The 27466-nt window shown below is 36.4% G+C and overlaps 2 protein-coding genes across 4 annotated transcripts; one reads left to right on the forward strand and one right to left on the reverse strand.

The window, feature by feature from the left end:
• The first annotated feature begins 138 nt into the window (after positions 1 to 138).
• Positions 139 to 23240, forward strand: ttyh1 (tweety family member 1). 3 transcript variants are annotated; one of them, XM_043261891.1, is made up of 15 exons: positions 139 to 837; positions 4416 to 4585; positions 8183 to 8412; positions 9923 to 10034; positions 10534 to 10874; positions 12129 to 12224; positions 12449 to 12521; positions 14384 to 14459; positions 15551 to 15606; positions 16594 to 16686; positions 16817 to 16909; positions 17010 to 17149; positions 18664 to 18831; positions 21179 to 21257; positions 22215 to 23240. In XM_043261891.1, exons 2-15 carry the CDS (start codon positions 4451 to 4453, stop codon positions 22296 to 22298), a joined length of 1776 nt encoding a protein of 591 aa, XP_043117826.1. In that variant the 5' UTR covers positions 139 to 837; positions 4416 to 4450; the 3' UTR covers positions 22299 to 23240. The 3 variants fall into 3 exon arrangements, with proteins under 3 accessions (XP_043117826.1, XP_043117827.1, XP_043117828.1); XM_043261893.1 differs by having other exon boundaries at positions 142 to 837; positions 18664 to 18724; XM_043261892.1 differs by lacking the exon at positions 21179 to 21257.
• A 755-nt stretch (positions 23241 to 23995) lies between these two features.
• josd2 (Josephin domain containing 2) lies at positions 23996 to 27211 on the reverse strand. Its single transcript, XM_043260047.1, has 5 exons — positions 27028 to 27211; positions 26767 to 26895; positions 26155 to 26280; positions 25884 to 26078; positions 23996 to 24857 (listed from the first exon to the last, which is right to left on the reverse strand). The coding sequence occupies exons 2-5, from the start codon at positions 26886 to 26888 to the stop codon at positions 24746 to 24748; spliced, it is 555 nt and encodes a 184-aa protein (XP_043115982.1). The 5' UTR covers positions 26889 to 26895; positions 27028 to 27211; the 3' UTR covers positions 23996 to 24745.
• Between the last annotated feature and the right edge of the window lie 255 nt (positions 27212 to 27466).

The following is a 27466-nucleotide window of genomic DNA, read 5'->3' on the forward strand; positions in this document are numbered from 1 at the left end:
TTGTCATGCACTCTGTCTAAATACAGTACATGTGTAAATCCCTCCATCCCTTTTTGTCTCTTGCACACAAACACCCACAGAGAGAGAGAGAGAGAGAGAGAGAGAGAGAGAGAGAGAGAGAGAGGGAGGGAGGGAGGTAGAGAGCCAAGTTCAGTCCTGATCATTGGGACCCTCAGGACCACACCAATTTAAATCTGCCATTCACTTACTTAAATTAGACTCCAATGTGTTTGAATATGGTACAATTAAAATAAATATACCGATTTTTATCCCCACAATATAAATAGCTTTTTTTATTAGCTATAGTTAGTATTTAAAACAAACACGCTGCACTGGAAGGATTTCATTTGCCCCTGGATGTTATGGATTTGACATTTCTGCAGACTGAACAATTATTTTGCGTGGGAACGGCATCGACGACATAGTTGTGGATTTTTTACATGTTGTCTTTTTTTAATTTTTACGAAGTCTGACCGAGAACAATTAATTTCGGAAGTTTTTCATTTCGGCGACCGTGGACGATGATTCAAGTCCTCAGCGGATTTCACGTCAAGAGCGAAACCGACGGATAGGCGCCGGGATTCGAGTCGTTCCTCTCTTAAAACACCCCTCAGGGACCCTCGCCTCCCTCCGAAGACCTGTTTCCCATCATCCGTCAGCGAGCACAAAGACCGGGCGCGCACCGGGACCGAAAATACTGTAGTTATCTCCCGAAGCCCTACACGAACCCCACCGCTCAGGATGCAAACCGTTTCTAGTAAACGCATCTAAACGCAAATAAATTCCCACGAGCGTGACAGACGTGGAAGCACCCACATTAACCTGCTGCGAATTAAGGTGGGCGACCGTTTTGAAAATGTGCCGTATAGCGTTTTATAGCCTGCTGCGCGGTTCGTTAGCCGTGTCAATTGGTCTGTGTGCTTAAACGTGCGACGGCTAATTTATTACGCGAGACCGTGCAAACAAAAGGTCCCCACGAACGCCGAGACAAAGCGCCGTGAGTAAGACTGGATATGATTGCCGTAAACAAGTATGTAAGTCAGCCCGGGAGGAGGAGATCGATTGGTCTCGCGCCGGGTCAGCTCGCGCGCGCGCTTTCAGCAATCAATTCTGTCCTGTTTCGCTTCTGGTCATTCTGGAGGGTTTCGTCGATATCTATTAGATGAGCGTCAGTGCGGTCGTGTGGGTGATTGTGTATTTATAAATGCCTTCATAATGAGCTCCTTTAGTCGTTGACACTACACCGCAACTGAATGCAAACGCAAACAATGGCCCCCAGTGACCTTTATGTACTTGTTTGGACCATCTATCTGTTCCCTAGCACTCAAAAATGCCCTCACTCAAGCATACATGTATATGTAACGCTGCCAATGGTGTGATTTTGATAATGACATTTTGCTGTAGCCTATATCTACGTGTTGTATGTCATTCTCATGCAAGTTTTAGTCAGTTGTTTGAGAACTGTCAGTTTATTTCAACAGTTTATTATAATTTATAATATCCATTTTTAATATTAATGCTATGCGAGTACCCTAAACGTTGGTCTTTTATTGGACAATGATTTCAGATTTATTACTTGCAAGAGGCATTTTCGGGCTTTGACCATTATTAGTTATTGCATTCAGGGATTTTTGTATTTTATTGCATTAATTAAGCCTAATTATTTATTTTGCATGGTTCAGTCCTAGTAACCAAAGCCATTTTGTGGTGTATTAACTACACTGATGCAGGGAAGTCCATATATATTCTGAATTTGGAAACCCTGTTCAGATGGGTTTTTTTAAATTGTTGTAAAAAATGTTGCAAGGAAATGGCACCATTTCAGGATCCATGTAATAATATATCATTAGCATTCGTCGTAGTTTATTGCACATGAAATGAGCTAAGCCACAGATGAATGTCTCCTCATAGTATCATAAAGTGGCAATTCCATAAAACCTAATGAGTTTTCAGTGAGCCTAAAATGGCTTATTTTGGATGACAGTCCCTTTTGATGACATCATTAGTAATCCTGAAAAACATTTTTTTTTTTTTTTCGTTTTGCATACTTCTGATGTGGATAATTATAGTGAAGCTAATCTTGTGGATGGATGATGCTAAACATTATTCAGTCCCAGAGCAGAAAATAAAGAAACCAAGCAAAATGCTTTGTTCCTCTATTGTTCCGCTCAACATTTTTCTTCCTTGCTCCGTTTCCAAACTCGCATTATTGCCTTTTCGTTATGCAACGCGAGCTATCCTTATAACAAGCTGACAGAATGCATCATGTTCAAATGTGCTGTAGCGTTCCAGTCTGAGTCACGGTCTGCATGCTTAACTGTTCCATAACACTGTTTTACATTAATTTGGCTTTTATTCCCATTTGCATTTGAAAAGAGGACACTTGTAATAATGCTGCACCAACCGAACCACAGTTCACCAGCTTATTGTCTTAAACCACTGCATGCTGGTGATGTTCTCAAACAGTAAATGAATAGCCTTCAGACATCGTCTCGAACAGAACCCATCAAACACTAGTCTGATGGAGCCTGCAGTTTCTTTTTAATTGTAGTGATGTGAGATGTTAAACGTTTCGGGAGGACGAAGTGCACCACACATCCAGACCTTAGGAATGATACCAAGTGCCTAGCTAGTGTTCGTGACATTTCTCTTTTAGGAAGGTTTCTGACAATGATAGGATTTCGAGGCAGGCCAGAGATACCTGTTTGTGCAAACAGCGCAAGAGAGGAAGTGGTTTTTGGAAGATTTGAAACGATAGATGTTTTGTGCAGATAGTGGTGCAGAAATTATACAAAGGATACTTTGGGTATTTCTTTAGGTCCATTTTTAATTTCATGTTGAAATGCTGAAAAGTTGACAGAAGTTCAGTAGTGTTAGAATGTATTACATTTGATTTTAAATCAAAACCAGGTTATAAAGTTAATGAAATGGACCCATATAGAGCCTGTGAAGTATTTAAGGAGCACTGGTTCAAGGATGAGTTATTACTGATATACATGATTTGGGATCATGAGCTCATTATTGAAATAGAATTATAGCCTGATGATGTCATAATGCGTCCCATCATGATGATCTCAGAACGTATATCCTCAGATGAGGTCATGATTATTAAGTATGTTTCATGACATGCTGCATGCTGTCCTTGTATAATTTTATATTTATTTATTTTATAGTCCCTCAAAACCCCATAACGATTTTTTTTAAATGTTTTGAGTTCTCATGAGATCTAATGATTGCTCGGTGTCTGGCTATCTTAGAAACCTCTTCTCTTAACATTGATGATCTAATCACTTAATCCATGTTGTGTTCCCAGTGGACCTCAGTCCTGGTAATGAAAATGTTTGTGTGTGTGTGTGTGTGTGTGTCTCTACTTAACCTACTTTAAACCTTTTCCTTGTTTTTACATTCTCCTCTTTCTTGCTCTTGTTTGTTCGGAGCGTTTGGAAATGACATTTTTTCCTCCTTTTTTCACATCTCACATTTTATACACGCTGATGTGTGATAAAAATCAAATAGAATCATGCAATTTTATTGTTATTTAATCTTAACGTTATATATATATAATGATAAGTATATAAATGAATGAACACACAATGCAAATATTAATAATGTAAAAAACGAAGCAATAAAAATAAAATATGACATGTGACCCTGGACTACAAAACCAGTCACAAGGGTCAGTTTACTGAAACAGATTTCTGAAAGCTGAATAAATAAGCTTTCCATTTGTTATGATAGCACAATATTTGGCTGAGATACAACTGTTCTGTGTAAAAAATTACACATTATAAAATCTATAATCTGTGGGTGCAAAAAAAAAATTAATATATTGAGAAAATCACCTTTAAATTTGATATGAATATTCCCGTGCTGCATTTTGTGGTCCAGGATCACATATAATGAATTTAAATCAGACAATCAATTCTGAAATTGATTTCAGTCTCAAATATTTTAGATTTTATAATGGATTTGTATAATTGTTTTAAAGTGGATGTACTGTGGAGTCTGAAGGCACAAGTAAAAACTTGTATACAAACATCGTAAAAATAAATATGACGGTGATACATTTCCAAGAAGAGTTTACAGTATTTAAAATATTTACATGTATATACATTCATATTATTATATTTTATATTATATATAAATTATTATATAAACAACATTTCTAAACAGAAAGTGTATTTATATTTACGTAATAAATATACACCGTCCACACTCCATTTTAAGTAAACAAAAGCTTATTTTGGATGAGATTAATCGCGATTAATATTAATATGTATATTTATGTATATAAAAAAAAGTTTTAAAATAATAATGAAAAAATAGCTATAAATGATGTACAGGATATTATATAGTCGTCTCAGTCCAATCTCAGTGTGTTCTCTTTATAATTACATGTTTCTCAATCATTTCAGACATTTGAGAAAGACAGAAGTGCTTTACAGCAGTCATGGCAGCAATAGCGACTGTCCCTAACTACACCCCGTCGATATGGGTACGGTTATGCCATGCTATTCCTCGCCTGGACTTGACCCTGCAGACCCGAGACAGCGTGTTCACTCCAGACAGCTGGGAGTATCAGCAGGTAACCCTCTCTCTCTCTCTCTCTCTCTCTCTCTCTCGCCCGCACACTTCTCCCCTGCCCTCTCCTTGTTTCTCACTCTCAGAAACAATTTTCACACCTGACAGCTGGTGGTGGGTGCGCTCATCATTCGGAGCGACGCATTTATTTCTGTCTCGCTCTCTATTTTCTCTTCTTTGTGTGCACCTCTCATTTTGTCTAAATGATATCACATATATGCGATATAATGTATGAACAGTCAGAAATCTCTTTTTGCTTGCTGTCAGGAGTATTTTTACGCACTTTTATACTCTAACACAGACTCTTAGAGAGACTAAACTGAAGTGTTACAGTCAAAACCATTAAAGGCACTTTTCTATCTGCAGTTTAAAGATATATTGACTCAAAGTAGCGGCTAAAGAACCAATATCAGAGACTAAAAGCATGATGGGGGTGATGTAAAAATGATAACTCCATTATAACACATTTACTTAAGTAAGTGTATGTTTCCACATTAGTGAGATATTGATAAAAGATATGATTGATATCTAATATAAATGGCCAGCACATTAGGACTGGAACTGTGATGCAGTGAATGTGGCTTAAATAAGTGTTCATTTCCATTTTGTTTCAGAAAGCATTAAATCCTTGTTCATGATCGCAAGTTCCAGAAAGGTTCCCACGCCAAGAAGGTGTTATTTCAGTGACGGGTTATTTATAGTGATATTACATTAGGTGATTTATGAGTTAATCACTGATTAATTTATTCAACTGATTCGACAATTTACAGGTTAAATTGCAAACAAAACAAGACATAGTCATAAGTCGTCATTGAATTGTTCACTCAGTGGATTCATTCAAAACACTGAATTTTCTGCGTTCAGGATAAAACTGAAGACTTTGTTAGGAATAATTTTCATTGACAGAGAAAAAATTATATTTTGAAAAAAAGTTCTAACAGGACAGGTGAACGTAACTAGTAATAATATATTTTAGACACATATTTACATTTATTTTAATTTGGTATCAAAATTCAAATAGAAACGTAGTAACTACATGCCCCTTCAATCCAGTACTTTCTCCTATCCCAACCTAACTTTGCAGACTTGCGGAGAGAATAAGTACATCTCATCTAAATTGCAGGTTGATTTTCCATAAAAACAGTGCAAACAAAATATATATATATATATATATATATATATATATATATATATATATATATATATATATATATATATATATATATACAGTGCTATCAAAACATCACAACCAGCCTGAGAGTGCAACATCAACTCTTATAACACATATGTTTGCTATATGTTTGTCTGACAACCCTGGAACAACCCTGTTTTAAAACAATCATTTTCAGTGTCCGTGATTGCAGAAGTATTCTTCCCATTCTTCTGCCCATAGAATGTTTTGAAGAAGAAGTCTGTTAAAGAGTTAAATATGTGATATATGTAAAGTTAAAAAAAAATCCATTAAAGTAAAAGCTTGTATTTGTAATGCAGAGATTTGTAAAGTATTTGAAGTAAAAAGTTACAAGAGTGGGTGCTACTTTTTTAATGAAGGAATTCCATATTGCAAAGACTTTTAATTTTCAATAAAAAAAAAACTTTAAAGAAGGCGTTTGTCATTATAAACAACCTGTTTGCTCATGAAATCTGTCTTTAAATGTATATTAAAAGTCAGTGGCTCTACGGAGAAATCAAGTGGGTTTGAGTATCCGGCTGTTGAACTGTGTTTTTCTGTTTCTTTTGATGATGCTAGCAAGGCAGAAATTAGCAGCAGTTGTGAGGTTACTCTTCCAGGAAGAAATAGCTTCACTACAAATTGATAAAGTAGGAAGAGACAATGCCAGATTATTCCGGATGCCTGAATGGGTTTACAGGATAAGACGCAGATGATAAGAGAAAGATGTGCTGGGAAATAACGTACTGCGAGAGAGCAAGAGATATGGAAGAGAGGGGGAAACGACGGAGAGAAATACTCGTGGATATTAGTGGGAATCGGGAAGAGAGAGAGGAGAGGGAGCCAGAGATGAAAAACAAGAGAGAAAATCAGAGGGAAAAGCAGTGAATGTATTTAAGTAGGTCACAGATTATTAATAGAGATCCAGTGGCGTGGATAAAAAGAAAGAAAGGGGGAGAACAGTGAGGGATGAGTGAGCGGAAGAGAAAGCATGGGGAGAAACTGTGGGGAAAAGAAAGAGTGATAGACAGAGAAACTGAAGAAGATGGATTGGGAACAGACTAAAGATGAATAGTATATGATACATGAATACACTATACGTGTTTGAATCCAGTGGAAAGCTTTAATTACACCTCGTCTTTCTCTCTCTTTGAGTGGAGCACCCATGCTGTATTAGCCAATAAGATTAAAGAGACATCCTCCATTTTATGTCACACTGCTTTCTATACAATACATGCATGAGCTCCAATGCTATGCAGCTATGCGGTATGTTTATTCTGCGCTCTCTTTTTATTTTGTTACAATGAAAACAATTCCTCACTCGTACTCTCCTGTATGCAAACGTAATATATGTGCATTTTTTTTATATATATATGAAATATACTAACACATATAAAACCTATTTATTAACATATTTATCTTGCCCATACAGTGTATGTTTATGCATGTGACAACTGACAATACACGTTGATATTATTTAGGTAACTATAAAGGATATGCATATTTTTAAAAATATAAAAACATGTAAACATAAAGTGTTTTTTTTGTTTTTTTTTACATTAATTCGTAGGAAATGTATTGTTGACACATAGCTATATATAATATAAAACTATCATATAGATATTATTACCATATGGACATATAAAGTTTTACTCTCAGGATTTTATGTTATATATGTTATATATATCTACCCAGTGAACATATGTTTTTGCATATAAATATGTTTTTATTTAGCATACTATTTATACACATTTGTTTGCTGTTCAATTTCACAAATAGTTGCATTTTGGAATATCGCATAAAAAAACGCTGGATGGTAACACCAAGATATGCATAAATTCTAAAAATGTGCATAATAATACTTGAGCATACTTGAGTAGGATAAACATTTTATCCTATAACAAAAATGTGTATAAACTACAATGGAAACACATTTACCAAATAAATTCCTCCATGCGCATCAAAAAAAGTCATGTGACTTTGCGCTATGAGGCAGGATAACCAGACGGGCTGTGGACCGATCTCGCTCACAGCATCTTTTGCGTGATCATTCTGAAAAGCCTACGAAAGTCTGTCATTAAAGTATTTCTGGATAACTGTCTTACACGACTGCGTTCCCAAACAGCTGGCAGCCACCTCTGAAAGCAACGACTGCATTTATGGTGTTGTCTGCTCACTCCGAGGCGCAAGCAATGTACATTACATAGGAAAATTATTATATTCATTGGCTTCTCCTGTATTTCTGGTGATATTTAGCTCCACAGTTTACAAGGAAGTGAAGATTTCTTTGGATGGAAACAGTGCTTTATTCGCATATGCTTTATGCAATATATTACAATATATAACACCATTGAAAAACCGATGCCATGTGCTAGACCAGCTATTTATATATATATATATGAAGTCTTCTTCCATTCTCTCTTTCCACAGACTCTCCTGGTCCTCTCCAGCTTCTCCGCCATTGCTCTCGTCCTCTCGTTACTTGTAGTTCTCTCCTTCCTCATCCACTACTGCTGCTGCCATCGTGGTGAAGGGGGCCGGGATGCAGAGGAAGAAGAGGAAGACGATGATGCCAGCGGTGGCCATGGATATAGCGGAAGAAAGGGGCGGGGCATCTGCTGTGTCACATGGGTTTCGGTAGCAGCCGTCACGTTGTGTTGGTAATGCCTGTTAATGAACGTAATTTTCAGATGCCAGTGATTACCCTCTGTTGAGCAGACATTTTTAATTCAAACGATAATAGGAGCTCACGAACAAGCTGTACTTCAAAACATCTTTTGTAATGCTTTCATGGCTCGTCCTTCTTGCACGATAGTCATATGATGCAAATTTTAAATTTATTTTTATATATATATATATATATAGACTTTGTGCGCGATTCGGTTCCATTTAGACACATGTGAATTACAGGGGAGAATAAAAAATATTAGAAACGTATATAACTGCTTTCACACAGAATGAAAAAAAACGTTCAGGGCTTCTCTTAACAGCAACAACCTTAAACTTACCGCCCATGTATAAAGCTAAACAGTAGCCTTTTCCCACGTCTAGACTCGCACTATAAAGATATCGCACTTTGTTCTAAATAAAGCTGTGTTTCATTTGCGCATTTGCAAGGGATGGTTTCCTTCAATTACGTTTTCTACATATACTGGCAGAACACCAACCCGTTTAATATATTCAGGGCTATGAATATGAAACCAAATGCTTTTTCACGCCTCATTAATCTGAACCATCAGCATGATGTATTAATGTTCTCGAAGTCACACATAAATTGTTTGTGTAAATTATCACTGTTTCTGTGAGAACCGGTTTGATGCGGCACGTGTTCCGCCCCCATGACATCACCCCCTTCCCATCCACGTTGACCTCTTTTTCTGAAGGATTCAAAGGCTAGCGGCTGATTTACAGATGACTGCATACGTGCACACCTTTACTGCTTACATTGCGATTATAAATTCGAAATGTGTTTCTGCTTTCTTTGGCTTAATCTGGGTCAAACAGTTAGAGAGAGACTGAGATTTGCTATTTTTAGCAGGTTGGAAAGGATTGGACGAGCATCTGGCCCAAGCATTAATCTGAATATTTGAATGTGAAATAGATATGTAAATGAGTGGAGTTTTAGCGTTGCTGATTTGGATTCCAAAGATCTTTAGTGTGTTTGCGTTGAAACCAGTTTAATATGACAACTAGCATTTAAACGTTTGTGATCAGATTTCCTTTTTAAGAAATGTATACTTTTATTCAGCAAGGACGCATTACTTTTTTTAAACGTTGTTAAAAAGAGTTCTGTTGTGAGTAAATGCTATTGTTTTGACATTTCTAACAAAGAATCATAAAGAAAAAGTTCCATATAAAAATTGAGCAGGGTAACTTTTATGAATCAATAATAATTTAGTTTTTTCACTGATGGGAATAATGGGAATAAATATGGAAATATGGGAATACATTACATTTTAAAAAACATTAAAATAGAATAGTTTTTTTATTTAAAAAGTTTTTACTGTATTTTTGTTGAGACTTAAACATAAAAAAACATAAAAAATCTATAAGTATAAATGTACATGAACTAGCTTATACTAAATAACTGTTTTCCTCTTTCCTCCTTCTAACTTTCTCTTTCTTTGTCTTCTCTCCTTGTTTCCTTGTTCATATTTCTGCCTTTTGTAGTGTTGCCATAGGCATCGGTTTCTACGGCAACAGTGAGGCAAACGATGGGATGTATCAGTTGACCTCATCCTTGCTCACTGCCAATTACACACTGGCTTCCATCGATCTTCTGGTGAGAACATAAAATGCACACACACACACGCACAAACACACACACACAAACACGCTTATACATACACAAAAGCTTATTCCATCAATCTTCTTAAGCGCCAGGGGCCCAAAAGAAATGCAGGACGTTCAGAAAACACACTAAATGGTTTTATTAAGCAAGCGATCGGGGGAATTCAAAGTGAGAGTGTGTTCGAATGTGTTTGTGTGTGAACGAGTGAGATAAAATCCTCTCCCAGTATTGATTTAGTTGGTTGCTCATATGGTCAATCAATGAATGCATGTCAATCTGATTAATGACCTACTTTACTTCTACTGTACTCTTGTAAGACCTTCTCCCTCCGTTCCAACTTTTCCATTCAGCTCTACTGTCCTTTATCTCCTATATCTATTCCACTACTCTTTTCTTATGTATTCCAAGTTAGTCTAATCATATGTCAGATCTGGATACAAATGCATCGGGTTAATTTAAAACATAGGATCTTCTCTTATTGCATACCCAGGTTTCAGACACCGTTGTCGGGCTGCAGCAGTCTGTCTCAGGGCCCTTGACCTCCATGGAGGAAGTGTTCGGTGGGCATAAGCCGGCGCTCGTGCCCACGCGCTCCTGCAGGCGTCTGTCAGAGCGAGTCGTGTCTCTCCTCTCCAACCTGACACTGGGAAGAGGTCTGATCCCCATTGCAGATGGATTTTACAGGGCCAATGGAAGCGAAAGCATAGTGGGTGCGCTCACCCCAGCACCTCCCTCTGTTGCTCCCACTCTCAGCCCATCCGCCAACAGCATCCCTGCACCCTTCTCCCCTGGCTGGGCAGCAAACACACTCATGGTGAATGAAGACTACAGGTGAGGAAAGGTCAAAGACATGAGTGCTAAGAGAAAATGAGAAAGTTCGGGAAGAGAAAGTTTGAAAATTTGCTTAAAGGGCCACATAATATGCCTTTTTAAGATTTTTGAAGCTTAGTTTTCATGTTTGATTATATTAGATGGTCATAAATTCTGTCATAATTTACTCATGGATGTCGTTCCAAACCCAACCCATAAGACCTTTGTTCATCTTCAGAACACAAATCAAGATATTTCTGATGAAATCTGAGCGCTTTCTGACACTGCATAACAGTGAGGACATAGTTAAAATGGTTCAACCGTAATAGGATGAAGCTAACGTAAAATTTTGAATACTTTTTGTGTGCAAAGATACAAAAAGAACTACTTTTTCAACAGTGTATTTTATTCTGTGTCAGTCTTCAACCCGCAGTCATGACACTACCACACCGGATGTGTGTGCATTCCTCTGTTGGCTAATAAGTTGCAGTGCATCCGGGTTTTCTTTGTGCTCAAAAAGTATGCTCGTAGCTTCAAAAAATGGTTATACCATGATGTCACATGGACTGTTTTAACGATGTCCTTACTACATTTCTGGTCCTTAAATGTGGTAGTTACATTGATGTCTATGAATGGGTCAGAAAGCTCTCGGATTGCATCAAAAATACCTTTATTTGTGTTCTAAAGATGAATGAAGCTCTTAGTCTTTTGGAATGACATGAGGGTAAGTAATTAGACAGAATTTAAATGTTTCGGGTGAACTATCCCTTTAATGTTAAAATGTAATTTATTCCTATGATGGCAAAGCTGAATTTTCAGCAGCAACATTTCGTATTATTATTAACGTTGAATACAGTCGTGCTGCCTAATACACTCTCTGAAAAAGAAATGTTACTTAAAGGGTTCCAACAGCTTGTGAGTTGGGCAGCGCACCTTTGTACCTTCTTCATTTGTGAAGGATCCCTTGGAGGATTAATATTTATTTGAAGATAATGATAATGTACTATTATGAACCCTTGTGACATAAAGGTACAAATATGTCACTTTGTGGGTACTGCCCCAGTGATGAATTACAATTTTGTTCTGAGATTGTAAAAAAAACAACTTAACGTGGCAGCACATTTCTTGCATTATGCAAATGAAAATATGAATAAATGATGAATGAGAGGGAAAAGTATGAAAATAATGCAAAATTAATTGGTTAGTACATTTTCTCAATCTGCCTTTTGCAGGTGTGACAAAAATATATTTTGGATGTCTGTGTTTGTTGTTTAGGTGGCTGTCGTACGTGCTGCTGCTTTTACTGGATCTGGTCGTGTGTTTCTTTATTCTTCTGGGTTTAGCCAAACAGGCTCGCTGGCTACTTATCCTGTGAGTACCAGTGTTTAGTAGTTCTTACATGCACACAGCATTCTTGTGTAATGTAAATCAAACGTAAACATTCATAGTAGTGCGTTTATTATGCATATTGCATATATGAAATCCCAAGAAAGAAAATGCTTGCAGAAAACGGGTTTTATTTTTGCTTACTGACACCCACTCTGGCACAGAGAGGCAGATGGTAAAAATGTGTGTGTGTGTGCACTCATTTGCAGGATGACAGTGCTGGCCTGGTTGGCTCTGTTTCTGAGTTGGGGTTCTCTCGGCCTGGAGACAGCCACAGTGGTGGTGAGTATTCAGGCAGCGTCTATCCCGACAGAAAAACAACAGCTCTCCGCAAGCGGACATCCAGCACAGAATACCGCCATCTGTGTGTGAATGAGTGTGTGTGTGAGAGTGTGTCAGCGCGCTTTTGCGGAGACATTTGTGTTCACTGAAAAATCCAGCCAAAACTCTGTGAATGTGACTTTTTAAGTTTTAAAAGGTCACACCAGCCAAGATGCAGTCACTTATTGTGCGTTTGTGAAAGGGGGAGAGAGGAATAGAGTGTGTTTGTGCACGTTATAATAAAAAAAGGTTTTCCACTCTGGGAACTCGGCAGTCATGGCACAGTCCCAAAAAGGCAGGAAAATAGGGCAGAGATTAAAGATTCAAAGTGTGTGTGTATCGGAGTGCGTGTGTGTTTCTTTGTAAGAAAAAGAGAAAAAAAAAATGGATGCCGTGTTGAGGATGAGCATAAGAGGTCTTAAAAGCAACAGGAAAAGAAAAGAGAGTGAAAGAGAGAGCAGAGTGATTCAGAGAGGAATACAACAGTAATGGACTTAAAAAGGAGAGAAAATAATATACACAAGTGTATATATATATAAAAATTACAAATGCAAATACACTCTAGTGTAGAATTTGTTTTTTATAAATTAATTTTTTGCATTAAAATGATCAAACGTGGCAATAAAGACCGAAACCAAAAATTGGTTATAAGAAATATTTATTGTGCTCCAAATAAGAATATCATTGATTTCTGAAGAATTGAAGGAATAGTTTAACCAAAAATGAACATTCAGTCATCACGTACTCACCCTCAAGTAGTTCCAAACCTGTATGAATTTCTTTGTTCTGCTGAAACACAAAGGAAGATGTTTTGAAGAAAGTTTGTAACCAAGCTGTTTTGGGTCACCATCAACTTCTATAGTAGGAAAAATAATACTATTGAAGTCAACGGTGACCCAAAACAGCCTGCATGTTACATGTTTTAACCATGGTTACAAACTTTCTTTATCTTCCCTTGTCTTCAGCAGAACAAAGAAATTCATACAGGTTTGGACTACTTGAGGGTGAGTACGTGATGACTGAATGTTCATTTTGGGTGAACCATTCTTTAAAAATAATTTCAAGAGTAATGCCTGCTGAAAATTCATCATAGGAATCAATTACATTTCTTATAAATTTACTATTTAAAAAAAATACTTATTTTAAATAGTAAATTTATATAAAAACATTACTGTATTTTTGGTCATATATATATAATCAAATACAGACTTTTAAATGTTGTATATATTAAGGCTAAATGTTAAGCATCATCAATATAAACCGAACCCAAAAAAGAAAGAAGGAAAGAAAGTAACAGGACGAGATGGCAGTTGCTGGCCTTCAAAACAAGTGTTTCATTGTCCAAATCCAGCCAGCAGTAACAATTGCCTAGTGCTCCCTCTTTATAATACATGCGCGCACACACTCTCACATTTTCTGTCCTCTTTTGTCACTCTCTCTCTCTCTCTCTTTCTCCTGACCCTCTTTAGTCCTCTTGTGAAGCTCTTGTAATATTGAGTCCTATTCACCTTGATTAATCGCCCACATTCCATAAAGGAAAGCAATATGTGTGTTAAAGAGACAAACAGACAGAGGCAGAGTGGACAAGAAGAAAGGTGGAAAACTGGATGAGTGATGAGATTATAGGGGCAGTTCGCATGTGTGTCAGTGAATACTGTAGATCAATAGCAGTCAGAGCCATGGGACAGAGAGGCTGAGGGAAGTATGTCACTTGGTCACTGTGTCACACTGTTAACATCTCTCTACTGTATTTGCTTTTGCTCAATTCCCTTTCTTGCTTCTCTCTATCTCTCTCTCTCTTTCTCTCTCTGTTTCTTTCTCAGGCCCTGAGTGATTTTTGCTTTGACCCAAACACTTTTGTGCTTAACTCCACTCACTTCAACTCTAGGACAAGTACAGGTACAATTGCTCTGTTTCAAAGCCTGTTGAGCTGCCTACGTAGGCACCATTATAGGGCATCAGTTACACTCCCAATGTGAAGGCCATACAAAAAGGCAGGTTAATTAAGTGCGGTGCATAAGATACCTCACTTTAGACAAATTATAATGCAGCGTCACAGCGTTTTTTGTGAGGTAGGCAATTCACAGAATTCATTGCACCAGCCTCCATTGAAGGATAAATCAAAGATGGCAGACGATGGAAAATAAATGTTGATGCAAACTACCAATAAAGTAGTTCCATATAAATTGAATGGGTGAATTTATTCGTACGCATATTATGGGAATGTTAGCTTAGCAACAATGGCAAATTGAATCTCCCATGTGAAGCATTATTTTATGTTTCTCATATATAGTGTTCCAAAGCGCTTAGGGCTGGAATACGCTACGCAACTTTTTAAATAAACTGATTTTTAAAAACACTAGGCATCATACACTTAGCGGCTCACGCAGAAACGTGCACAAATAAAAACAAATGTGTTCTAAAATCGGCTTCAAACAAAGGTTTGATAAGCCACGACTCGATGGATTCCAATTTTGAGCATGTGACGATCATACACTACCTGATTTTCCAGGCTTTACCTGGTATTCCGGGCTTTTTGAAAGGTTTTACATACAGATGCCAAACAATCCCCATTTACACTGATCTACAGACATGGTTAAAAATGCTGTGTTATGCCTGCCGGGTCACGCATGTGCATCATGTCAACAGTTTCACAAATTTACAAAAAGACAATAATAGCATCATTTATAATACTCTCTTTTAGGGGCCGTTCAAACCGAGCATATTTGGAATGTAAAAAACTTGAGTTTCGCATTTTTTTAAAAACACTGTCAAAATGGAGAGGTGGAAAAGTGGAATAGAAAAGCGTGTTCTGTGTGAACGGCCCTCGGAAGGCAGCTGTCTATGTAGGCAGTAGACAGGGACACAGCTCGCTAAGTTTTGGAACAAGTCTAACTGTCCATCTGCCTTCGTCTCTGACGCATACGCAGTCTTACCCACGTCTTCAATCTTATTTTTCTCGCTCTCTTCTCTCTCTTCCCTCTAAATAGAAATCCTGGATTATTACCTAACCTGCAGCAGGAAAATGAGCAGCCCTTTTCAACAGGTGCGCAATCTTGTTACATGATGCGGCAGACGGTGATGTCATAGAGATTACTAAAGGAGTAAAAAATAGGATGTTAATGATATCACAAGGCAGAATTCCCCAAATATAAGGAGTTATAATGATGTCACAAAGCACAGATTAAGATTAAAAAGCAATGCCATTTATGTCACGGTGGGGATGAACAGAACAAAGAGGATTATGACATTATAATCAAGATTTTGTAATCAAGATCTAGGCTGACAGTGATTTTGGGGGAGCTGATGAATGAAGAATGGAATTTGATGTCGTAAAAGGAAATTATAAGGGACTGTGTGTTTCACACTGACAGCATTTCTGATGTGCAATAGAAGTGCTCTATAGAGAAAAGAAAATGTATTGAATATTTCCTTTAATAATGCCCCCAAATAATACTTTTAGCCATTGGAAGTTTGGTTTAATGCAGTGTGAAGCAATGTTATTTTAGTATTTTAAATTATATTTTTATATTATTATTTTAGATTTTATACATTTATATATTATTTTGTATATAAAGTTTTGTCATTTTAAAATCAATTCATTTTGAATATGTAATATGTTTTTTTATTAATATCCCATTTATTAGTTATTCATTATATTAATACATAAATGAAAATGGGAAATGTTACCTTGCCAGATAGCTGAAATAAAGTCATATCTAGTTATTTATTTAACATTAATATCTAGTTATTATATTATTTTATTTATATTATATATTTTTATTACATTTTATATTAACATTTGGTTATTAACATTTAGTAGAATAGTTAAAATTTATTGTTTCAAGTAATCAAATCATGAATGTCATTTTATTGTGTAATTATTTAGTACTGTTTTTTAAGGTTTTAGTGAATTATAATAACCTTGAGGCCTTGAAACAGGCCTTGAGGGGAATTAAAAATGCAGTTAAGAGTTGTTCGCCTGTGAAGTTAAGTTAAATCAACAAAATTCTGTTTGTTGAACTGGTATAAGATACTGACCCAGTCCCAGAGAGCACTTTCCAGCATCCACTCTCACCTTTCCAGTCTGGAGAGAGACGCCCTCCCACGCTTTCCAAAGGCAGAGGTATGTTAACACCGCTTCCGATGCCCATGATACCACACTGTGTCCGTCACTGACAGGAAAGATCAATAGCAGCCTTACAGTAAAGCGGATGCAGCACGCCGCTTAGCCGCTGTGTTATCTTCCCTTTTAGAAGTCGCTGAGGGAGGTGCAGCAGATCCTCAACGCCACCGAGGGCAACTTCCACCAGCTGGTCGCACTTCTCAACTGCCGAGGGCTGAACAAGGTAACCATAGCAACCTGTTCTTCAGCTCAGCCCGACGGCGAGCTTGACGTTGACGAGCAAACCGTCTCAATCCGCTACTGTTTTCACGTCACTCTCTCAGGATTACGTGGACTCTCTGAAAGGCCTGTGCTACGATGGGATGGAGGGGTTGCTCTATCTTTCTCTGTACTCGTTTCTCTCGGCTTTGGCGTTCACGGCTATTCTTTGCTCCCTTCCTGGAGCCTGGAGGAGTTTCCACAGGTGAGGTGATCCCTCCACCCCGTCCAACATCCCACCTGCTGCTGTTTTCACCATGTATTATTAGCGGGGTGTTAGTTATTCTGATTAGTTAAGATGAGGATGAGGTGATTTAAATAGTATTATGTCGTTTCATTTTATTCATTTATCATGTGGTATTTATGTATTTAATTATTAATAAAAGTATGAAATATAAATATAACTACATTTTCATCATTTACAATTCTGTAAACATTCTTTTTACATTCTATTTATTACTTAGATTACTTGGGATGAGATTTTAAATTATTATTGTAGACACATTTACTTTTTCACAGTTCTCTGATTCATATGGCAGGTAGGTAAACAAAAATATATTAGTAGTAAAAAATAGAATATATTACAAATAGGTTTATAAATAAAGTTATAATGATGTAAGATTTTAGTTTATTTCATATACTTTTTCAGGACTTATTTATTTATTTATGTAAAAAATAATTTTTAACTTTACACATTTTTCATAATATTTTGTAGGTGTTTTTATATTGAAATTATTTTACATTTGCATTTGTATTATTTAATAATAATAATAATTTAATAATAATAATTTAGTAATAATAATCTTCATCAGTTAATGAACCCCTTGCAGTTCCCTCACAAACTGATTTGGATTTTTACATTTCTTCGTTTTATATTTTTCAATATATTTTTTTTTTTTTTTTTTTTAGATTAGATTAGACATTGCACTTTTTTTAAACACAGGGAAATGCCCAAAACAAGCGAATGTCATCTTAATATATGTCAAATCGCTATCTAGGATGTATCTGTAACACGAATAATAAGATACTGACCGGAAACCTGACAATTTCTGATTTTGAATTCAAAAGAAGTTATATATTTCCCTCCTGAAGAACAGAAGCAGCCAGACGTGGGGTGGAGGTGGGCTACTCGGCCTGGGTCGACTCAACTCAACTATAGTTTGTCATAAATGGGCCTGTGGTAACGGAGTAAACACTGACAAGTGCACTCATCAGCAATGCACAGATGACAGAAATAGGATCTCAACTTAAGGGCATTAGTGCTTATAAATGCACTTCGCTCCTTTTATCTGGATATGGTATTAATGTCACTATAACCATTAGTTCAGAAAGCTCAGTCACTTATTATTGATTCAGTCCTACGTGCTACTCTCCCTCCAAGTGCCTGATGTTGGAAAATCCAATTTTTTTTAAAGTATCAGAGGTGGCTGCAGTGTTTAATTGCAGTAAAATTGTGTTCAGAGCACAAACTCCATTTAGATGGCAGATGCATAGATTACTGAAATGGCAAAGAGGAGCGAGACAGATTAAAGGATTACTTCTAGACTGGGATTATTTGATTTCATGACAATATCTGCATGTATATAGTTAAGAGAGATTTTTCAATAAATGTCTCTAAAGCCTTTGTTTGGCGCATAACATATAGCGGATAAAACGTTTCTGCATTTCGTGATGTATTTTTCACTTTCTTTGTTGCATGTTTCTCATTGGATGGCACAGCGATTCAGAGGAATACGAGGACTCTGACAGCGAAAGCGAGGACCCCTTCACTTCTCATCAGGCACGTAGACAGACGGCCACGGGCTCCCAGCGAGGGGCCTTGCCCCCCTTCTATAGTTACCAGGGGGCCGGCTGGACTCCCCCCTTTTCTAGCGCGCCTCCGTTACCGTGAGTAACACATACACAGACACACAGACAGACAGACAGAATGACCCTACCCATACACCACCATCAGCTTGTGTAGATCACCCACACACAGATGAACAGTACAATATCAATTATTTTTTCCTTGATTTATTTAATAATATATAATGATTTATTAACTGCCTGAATCACTGGGAGTGCCACTTAAAAAATAAAATGAAGGAGTCATATATATATATATATATATATATATATATATATATATATATATATATATATATATATATATATATATATATATATATATTTTTTTTTTGTAAATTGAAAATTAAAATGTTGGGTTTTTTTAACTGACAAAAAATATTGATTTAATTAATAGCAAAATGTAACAAGAAAATAATACAATAAAACTAAGAAAAAAATTCAAATGCTCCTCTGATGAAAAATAATATATTTAAGCTTTTAAAAGTTATCTATTTATTATTTGTTATTTACACTGTGGTTCAGAATTTTGAGTAAGTAATTATTATTATTATATATATAATAATATTATATAATTTTTTTGAAATGAATACTTTTTGGCAAGGATTTAAAGTGTTTTGGGCAACAGTTAATCGATCCAAAATAAAAGATATACACACATATATATATATGTGTGTGTGTATGTGTGTGTATGTATTATGTATATAAAGACACACATACAATATATATTTTAAAGATATGTAGATGTATTTACGTCTATATATTTATATTCATAATTTATATTATACATACACATATATTTAATATATAAACATAACATATTTTCCTTACATATATACATGCAGTTGTGTGTATTTATATATTTACAAATTATTAATACACATTACACACACGTTATTATTTACACAAATAATTTTATTTTGTTTAATCTGAATTAATCATTAATCATCATAACAATTAAGCAACTATTTAATGTAATCAGAAGTAAAAGTAAAGACATTTACAGTGTTACAAAAGTTTTCTATCTCAGATGCTTTTTGTTTTGTACTATTCATTAAAGAATCCTGAAAAAATTCATTGTGGTTTCCACAAAAAGATGAAGCGGCACAACTGATAATAATAAGAAATGTTTCTTGAGCAGCAAATCAGAGTACTAGAATTATTTTTGAAGGATCATGTGATGATGCTGAATAATCAGCCTTGTGATAAATAAAATTGTAAAATATATTTGAAAATAGAAACGTGTTCACATTATTGCTGTTTTTACTGTACGTTTTTGTCAAATAAATGCAGCATTTGTTATTGAGACTTCTTTCAAAAACTTTTTTGAATGGTAGTGTACATTTTTAAACATTAAATATTAAATCATATAAAATGTCTTATAAAATAATTGTCAGTTTTGTACATTTGCATTCATTAATTGATGAATGTTTTTGAGTGGCACTTCAAGTCTTCCATGTAAGTTTAGGTTTTAGAAATACACTGATTCTTGTTCTCTTCACGAGCAGCCGTGCATCAAGGTTTCACTCTGAATGGCCTTTGCACTATGAAACACATTTATAGGCTTATGTAGATCAAAATGCAGAAACAAGTGTCACCCATACGTAGTCGAACACATCAAGCTCCAGTCACACACAGACAGGCAGGTGTTAGATGGAGCGCACAGACAGACAGACAAATACAAACACATGCACACACAGACAGACACACAGACAGGTCTACATGTCAAGCACAGCCTAGCCAAAAAAAACAGACATCAGTCCAGAGGTCTGTCTGTCTGTGTGTCTGTCTATCGGTCTGTCCGTCATTGCAAGACAGACATAGATCCTCCAATCAGAGACGATGCACAATATAGGTAAAGTCCCGCCCCTCCGATATTTCTGTCCGCTGTCAAAAACCATGCTGTCCGAACTACATCACTCTTTCAAATCTATTGCAGTCTGTTTTCTTTCTCCCTGCTTTTTAACATTCCCTGTTTCTCTCTCTCTTTCAGTTATTCTGTTTTGAAAGGCCATATTTGCTGTTTTTTTATTTATAAAACTAGATCTGACATCCACACTTCTTCTCACTTCATTCACATTTCCATGTGCTTTCAAATGAATGTCTTTAAAAATAAATACAAGTGATCTATTCTAAATTGATATATTCCTGAAAACCATTCCTCAATTTAAATATCTTTTGTGTCCTTTTGGAAAAAACATCTAAAGATTCTAAAAAGTGAAAATGTCACATCTCTCTAACTCTCTTCCACCTTTTCTCTTCCTGTTTCCTCCCTGGATCCTGGCTCTCATCCTTCCCTGTGTCCCTTTGGTGTGGCATGCCATTCCTCCGTCTCTCTGTCACCACCTTCTCCGGGTTCCTCTCTGCGCCTCTCTCTTTCTCTATGCAGGACTCCAAACGTTTCCTCCAATGGCAACCCTGGTTATGAGAACCTGCCTTTGAGTGACAGGCAGTCCCCACCCCCCTCTGTGAGTTCCCTTGTCTTTGTCACATCACTGCGATCTGTGGCATTCTCATGAGTCATTGTGTTAGGATTCACACAGACTGACGCACAAATCAGACTAAGCGACCCTTCGCCAAGCCCCGCCTTGAAGCGTTACTGACCAATCGCAATCCAGCATATTATCTGACAAATCCTATAGAAGTTCCTGTTTGTTTAGACGCTGTTTAGTGGAATGGCAAACATTTGGGTTGGTGTGATTTATTTAGTCAATTCTCTTGTGCTAACCAAGGCTGCATTTATTTGACCAAAAATACAATCAAAATTTTATTAATGTAAAAAAAATTTGAATGTGATTAATCACTTGTAAAAATTTGATTAATTATTTGAATTTTCAGCATCATTACTCCACTCTTTAGTGTCACATGATCTTTCAGAAATCATTCTAATATGACGATTTGGTGCTCAAGAAACATTTATTATTAACAAAAAGAGATGTGCTACTTAATATTTTTGTCAAAACCATAATACAGTATTCTTTAATTAATGATTCTTATTTAAAAAAATACTGACCCTAACCTTTTTAACAGTAGTGTATGTTAGGACACAATATATATTTTTTATTTTATAAAAATATTTAGTATATTTATTTTGTCATATTTCACGTAAAAGAAAACAAAAAAAACATTTAATTTGAATCACTTTAACACATTTTACCCTAAAAACTTTCCAGTTCACTCCAATGGGACATTCTGAAAATCTCTCCCGGGTTAGCGACAGTAACTAGGGGGCGGGGCTTGGTAAAAGGTATAAATATATATATATATATTGTGAGAAATCAACGGCAGGAAACACAAGATTTTGTTTTCAATGTTTGCACTGATGATTTTGATTTTTTAACGAATGTATACTTTCTTCTTTCCTTTGTTCTCTCCTCCACTCGCGGCTCCGGCTCGTCTTCCGTGCGGGTTTTCTGAAAGTACAGTACTCTCCCAGCATGCTGACTGGCTACGGCGGCAGTCAATCACACTCCAACCCGTCCCATTCAAGGAACCTGTACTCACACTGATTATTTTTCTGTACAGTAGAAAAGAAAGATATAGAGCAAGGTTTAGTTTTCATATGGATGGACACTTTATGAGAGACTAATTTAAAACTCTAGATGTTAAATATTTGTGAGTAACGTCAGTACCATTGAGTCGTTTGGGTGTAAGAGACAGAAAAAGCTGTTTGCTTCATCTACTCGTCCGATTCTTTCACTTCCTGTCCCTCTAGTGTCACGCTGTACATAGCTGGTGGAAACAAGATGGTATTGACGTTACAGTAGTGGTCTATTTTTAAATGTATAACCACTTTATTTTGGAGTTTTTATATTGTTACATGTAGTCACAGATGCATAGTGGCGATGGCACAATTTCTTTGTATGATTATGCAGTTTTTCTTCACCTTTCTTTCTTTTTTTTAATATTTGACAGGACCCTATTTTATAAGTGGCAATTCTGTATAACCTTGTATACCCTCTGATACTATATGATTATTTATTTATATAATATAAATATATGAATATATATATTCACTGTATAAACATTTGATTGTTAATGCATTTTGATGATCAAAGAGAAAGAAAAAAAAAAAAAAAAAAAAAAAGTGTAAAAAAATTGTTGAGGGCTAGTGTCCGTTTCCTCTGCTGGCTCTGAGCAATACAACTGCGTTTTGCCATTTGCAATGCAATGGCCACAATGTAAGCAGCAATAATCATCAGGACATCTTGCAAAGGACCATCCGTGTCTGTGTGTGTCAGAGGTTTTCATGACATGTTCAGTATATAGCGTATATAGATATATATATATATATACACATTTGAAATTGCATCGGTCTCTTCTCTTGGCTATCAACCTGTTGTTAATCCTTAAAAAAATGAGTTTCTATGGTTTAATGCTCCTTTTGAATGGCATCCTTTTTCACTACAGAGTCTAATATAAATGAAATAAAAAAAAATACAGTAACAAAAGCGCAAGGTCTGAAAATGTTTTTGTGTCTTTACAGCTGCTGATGCAAAACACTACAAGCATCCTGCTAAATAAACCTATACCTGGTTATTACCTGCAATAGGTGAGAAAGATTTTCCCCTATGAAATGTTGTTTTTGGTTACTTATTTAATAATAATATTTAAATCGTACATTAAATATTATTTAAACTATTTGATCTCTCTAACCATATTAAGCACTGCATGTTACTCTATTTCAGTATCAATTAATTTTCACCATTACAGCTTTTAGTCTTTTATGAAGGGTGTTGCTGTTGTTAACTAAAACTATTATTTACTGACATAAACCTGACCTAAAAAATACATTTTATGAAATGTTAACTTGGCAACTTAAGTAAAGAATGTTTAGGTACTTAAATGACTAAATCTGAAAGAAATAAAAAAGGCCAAATAGAATTTTTTTTTTTTTTTAAAATACATTGAAATCTGAATCTAAAAATAAATAAAAAAATATTCAGCTTAATTATAGAACCTTTATTTTTTCCGTCTTGCCCCAAAGCTTAAACAATTAATTTTTTCATTGTTATTTATTTTTAGTGCAGTATATTGCCTACAAGGTCACTTAACTCATAATTAGGCCTAGGAACACAATTTATTAAGATTTATTTTATTCATTTGGGACACTTTTCGTTGCATACTTACCCAAAAGTCATGGTTAATTATTAGCTCTGCATTTAACATGCTCTTTTTTGCTAAATCAAAAGACAGATTCACCGACTTGATTAAATATCATTTATATGATATTAAAATCCAGCTCTGATGACAACATTAAATCGACAAACATTAGTAACCAGACAAAAAAAAAAACAAAACACCGTTTGTAGTCATAACGACGATTTCGAACGGCTCCTCCACGAGCACAGCGTGAGCGAAAACAGTCCAAGTAGAAATTCAAATAAATAAATCAAATATTCGGTTTTCCCTCCATTTGGTGGAGTCGATGTGAATGAGGCAGCTTGCTAGAGAGCTTGAAAGAGTAAAGTACGTGAGCACGAGATAGAGCTACAATCTCTTATCTCCTTTGTTTATGCATAGTAAGATGTGCACTGACGTCTAAAAGGCAATGAACCGTACATACGTGAACTCTAAAGTACCGTTTCTGTGCATAGTTGTAACAAAGACACACAAATCTTTGATCTACTTCAGCAGTGGAGTGCATAGATAGAGATAAAGTGAGAGATGGTAGTTCCTGAGAGGAGAGAAAGAGAGAAAAGAGGAGAGTGACGCGGCTGGCACAGATGTAGTAGTGTCTCCCAAAAGCTCAGCCAGTGTGACTTCAGATAAACGGCTCCTTCATAAGAAGCAGCATTAGATCATTCTCTCGGACTTCCCTTCGTTGCGGACGACTGCGAGCATCTTCATGCAGCGCTTGCTCTCCATAAAAGTTTCTCGGCGCACCGCTCTTTCTCCGTTTCTCCGCCGTTACTCCACATTGAGAGAGAAAGAGAGAGAGAATGTTCGGTTTTCATCACTTCCTGGTGTCGTCCGCTTTGAGCCACGTCCCGTCGTCGTCTACTTCCTTTTGGACGACGAGGAGCATTTCTGCCACGTCCTGAGAAAGCTGCTCAGTGAGGAATGACCTGGGAGGAGAAACGAGGATGGGGATTGATTGGGATTCGTCTGGCGCTTACCGAATATCACATGTTAAAATCATGTTAGCTTAGTTTGCATTTATCAGGGTCTGGAGAGTAAGGTTACGCTGTATTAGTAATTCTGAACAAATCACTTTTTTAAGTGAGCCTTAAAAAAAATCTAGCATAGCCCGATTCATTAAAAATGATTCTTTTGAAGTGGTTCTTTTTTTAGGGAATCATATAGCGCAGTCTATGCTGACCAAGTCGAGAGCAAATGACTCTTTTGCGTCGTTTTTTAGGAATTTTAATGAATCTTTTAAAAAGGCAAACTTTTTTTCACTATTCTTTCACTGAAAAATCAGTTTTACACTAATGTTATTTTGGAATTATTATATAGCTTTAGTTTTCATTTTTAATATTTTAGCATTTTACGTCATGCATATTAATTTTATAGTTTTTTTTAATTTCAGTTTTAGTTTTATTTCAGTTAGCGATTTAACTGCTTAACCTAATCTTTACTCATTTTATGTTATTATTTAACATTCGTGTTTTCTTTATTTCGGTTCAATTTCAGGTTCAGTTAGGAATAAAAAAAAATATATATATACACGAGCACTTTACTAGTTTTTGTGAATTTTAAAGGTTAAAATGTTCTCTGTATATCATGTTTCTCACAAACTAAAAACTTGAGTGTGTAAATGATTCAAATCACACTTGATTCGTTACTGAATCAGATGATGTTTCACAATACACACAAATGTAAATGGGGTCCAGGAGATCACATGATCCATCTTGTTTTCTTGTTATATTACCAAACCATCTGCCATGATAGTGCTGCTCTTGTTCTGATTGAATTACCTGTTCTGCGTCATTATGATTGTTTCTGGGCAACACTGCACTGATAATCAGTGACATCTGGATGTATGTCTGTCCAGTTCATTCATGTCACTGTGTACACACCTGGAAAGTGTAAAACACCTGCACCTACGTATAAACGTGTACGTTTTGAGTCGTACGAAATAAGTGTCTTACCTGAGTTCTGTTTCTCCGCCAATACAGGCAGGCCCTTTTAATTTCGAGTCTAGGTTATAAAACTGTCCGTTGACGTCCCGGACCGCCAGCCAGTGTCTGCGTCTCAGCGGGAGAGACACTATTCCCAGCGACACCCTTGATGGGACGTTCAGAATGAAGCCCTGAATTTTGTCCAGGCACAAATTCTGCACTGACCTATAGAGAGATAGAACTCACGTTCGATGATCATCGCATGACTTATAAAGCGACGCTGAGCCGCTGTCACACTCACCGGCGTTTGTCCCACCAAACAGCAGCGAGGCCCCGGCTCTGCAGGGCTGCCATGATAACATTGACGTCATAGTTTCCCGTGCCCAACACGGAGCGGTGTGGATTCATCACACACTGTGGGGCAAGTCTGCATAGAAACACAACAGACAACTCTGGATTTGAGAATATAGATCACATTATGACCTGTAGGTGTGTGTGTGTATGTGTTTATATGTATAAGTGTATGTATTTATATATGTGCGTATGTATGTGTATATATATATATATATATATATATATATATATATATATATATATATGTGTGTGTGTGTGTGTGTGTGTGTGTGTATATATATATATATATGTATATATATGTATAAGTGTGTGTATGTATGTGTGTGTGTGTTATATATATATATATATATATATATATATATATATATATATATATATGTATATATATATATATGTGTATGTATATATATATATATATGTGTGTATGTGTATATATGTGTATGTATATGTGTGTGTGTGTGTATGCATGCATGTATGTATGTGTGTGTGTGTGTGTGTGTGTGTGTGTGTGTGTGTGTGTGTGTGTGTGTGTGTGTGTGTGTGTGTGTGAGTGACGCACCGCTTGCAGATGTCATCTGCCGTCTCCTTGGTAAAAACTCTCTCTTGAAGCACGTTGTTCAAGGCATGGATGGCGCACAGCTCCAGTCTCTGTTTTTCATGAAACACCTCGCCCTCGTTCATACTCACCCTGCCATCACAAGCACATTCAGCGCGTCGATTAGCATTTTTAAGCAACGTTACGCCCAAGAACACGTAATGCACCCGCGTTCACGCGAGCCGACGGCACATGACCGATACATCACCAAAATCACAAGCATACCTTCTGGAAGACAGAGTCCGCGGCGCAACGATTTATCCACAGCAAGAAAACCACCGCGGCTTAGGCGTACCGTGACACTAACTTTAGTGTTCCGCCACGCTGTTGATAACTGAACCTACGAGGATCAGTGAACGCTATCTGTTTCTCGTCTGAGAGGATCGGCCGGAAGTTGTGTTGTTGTCTCGTTGAGGTAACGCCCCTTGCGGTCATCTAGCAGCACACCGTGAGCTCCACAGGGGGCGCTAATCACCAAGTTTCTATATAATTTTATTTACATTCATAATCAGCTTTTATCTCAGTAGCTCTTCAGTAGGGACAATGAAATGTATATGTGTTTGGGCAAATTCCAAAGAGAGCTAAATTTGATTGCTGGCTGTTAACTGTACTGTAATAATATTTTGTATGAATGCAAAATATTATTGAAAATGTATTATTATTA

This window comes from Puntigrus tetrazona, chromosome 16 (genome assembly GCF_018831695.1).
Source record: "Puntigrus tetrazona isolate hp1 chromosome 16, ASM1883169v1, whole genome shotgun sequence".
Taxonomy (NCBI): Eukaryota; Metazoa; Chordata; class Actinopteri; order Cypriniformes; family Cyprinidae; genus Puntigrus; species Puntigrus tetrazona.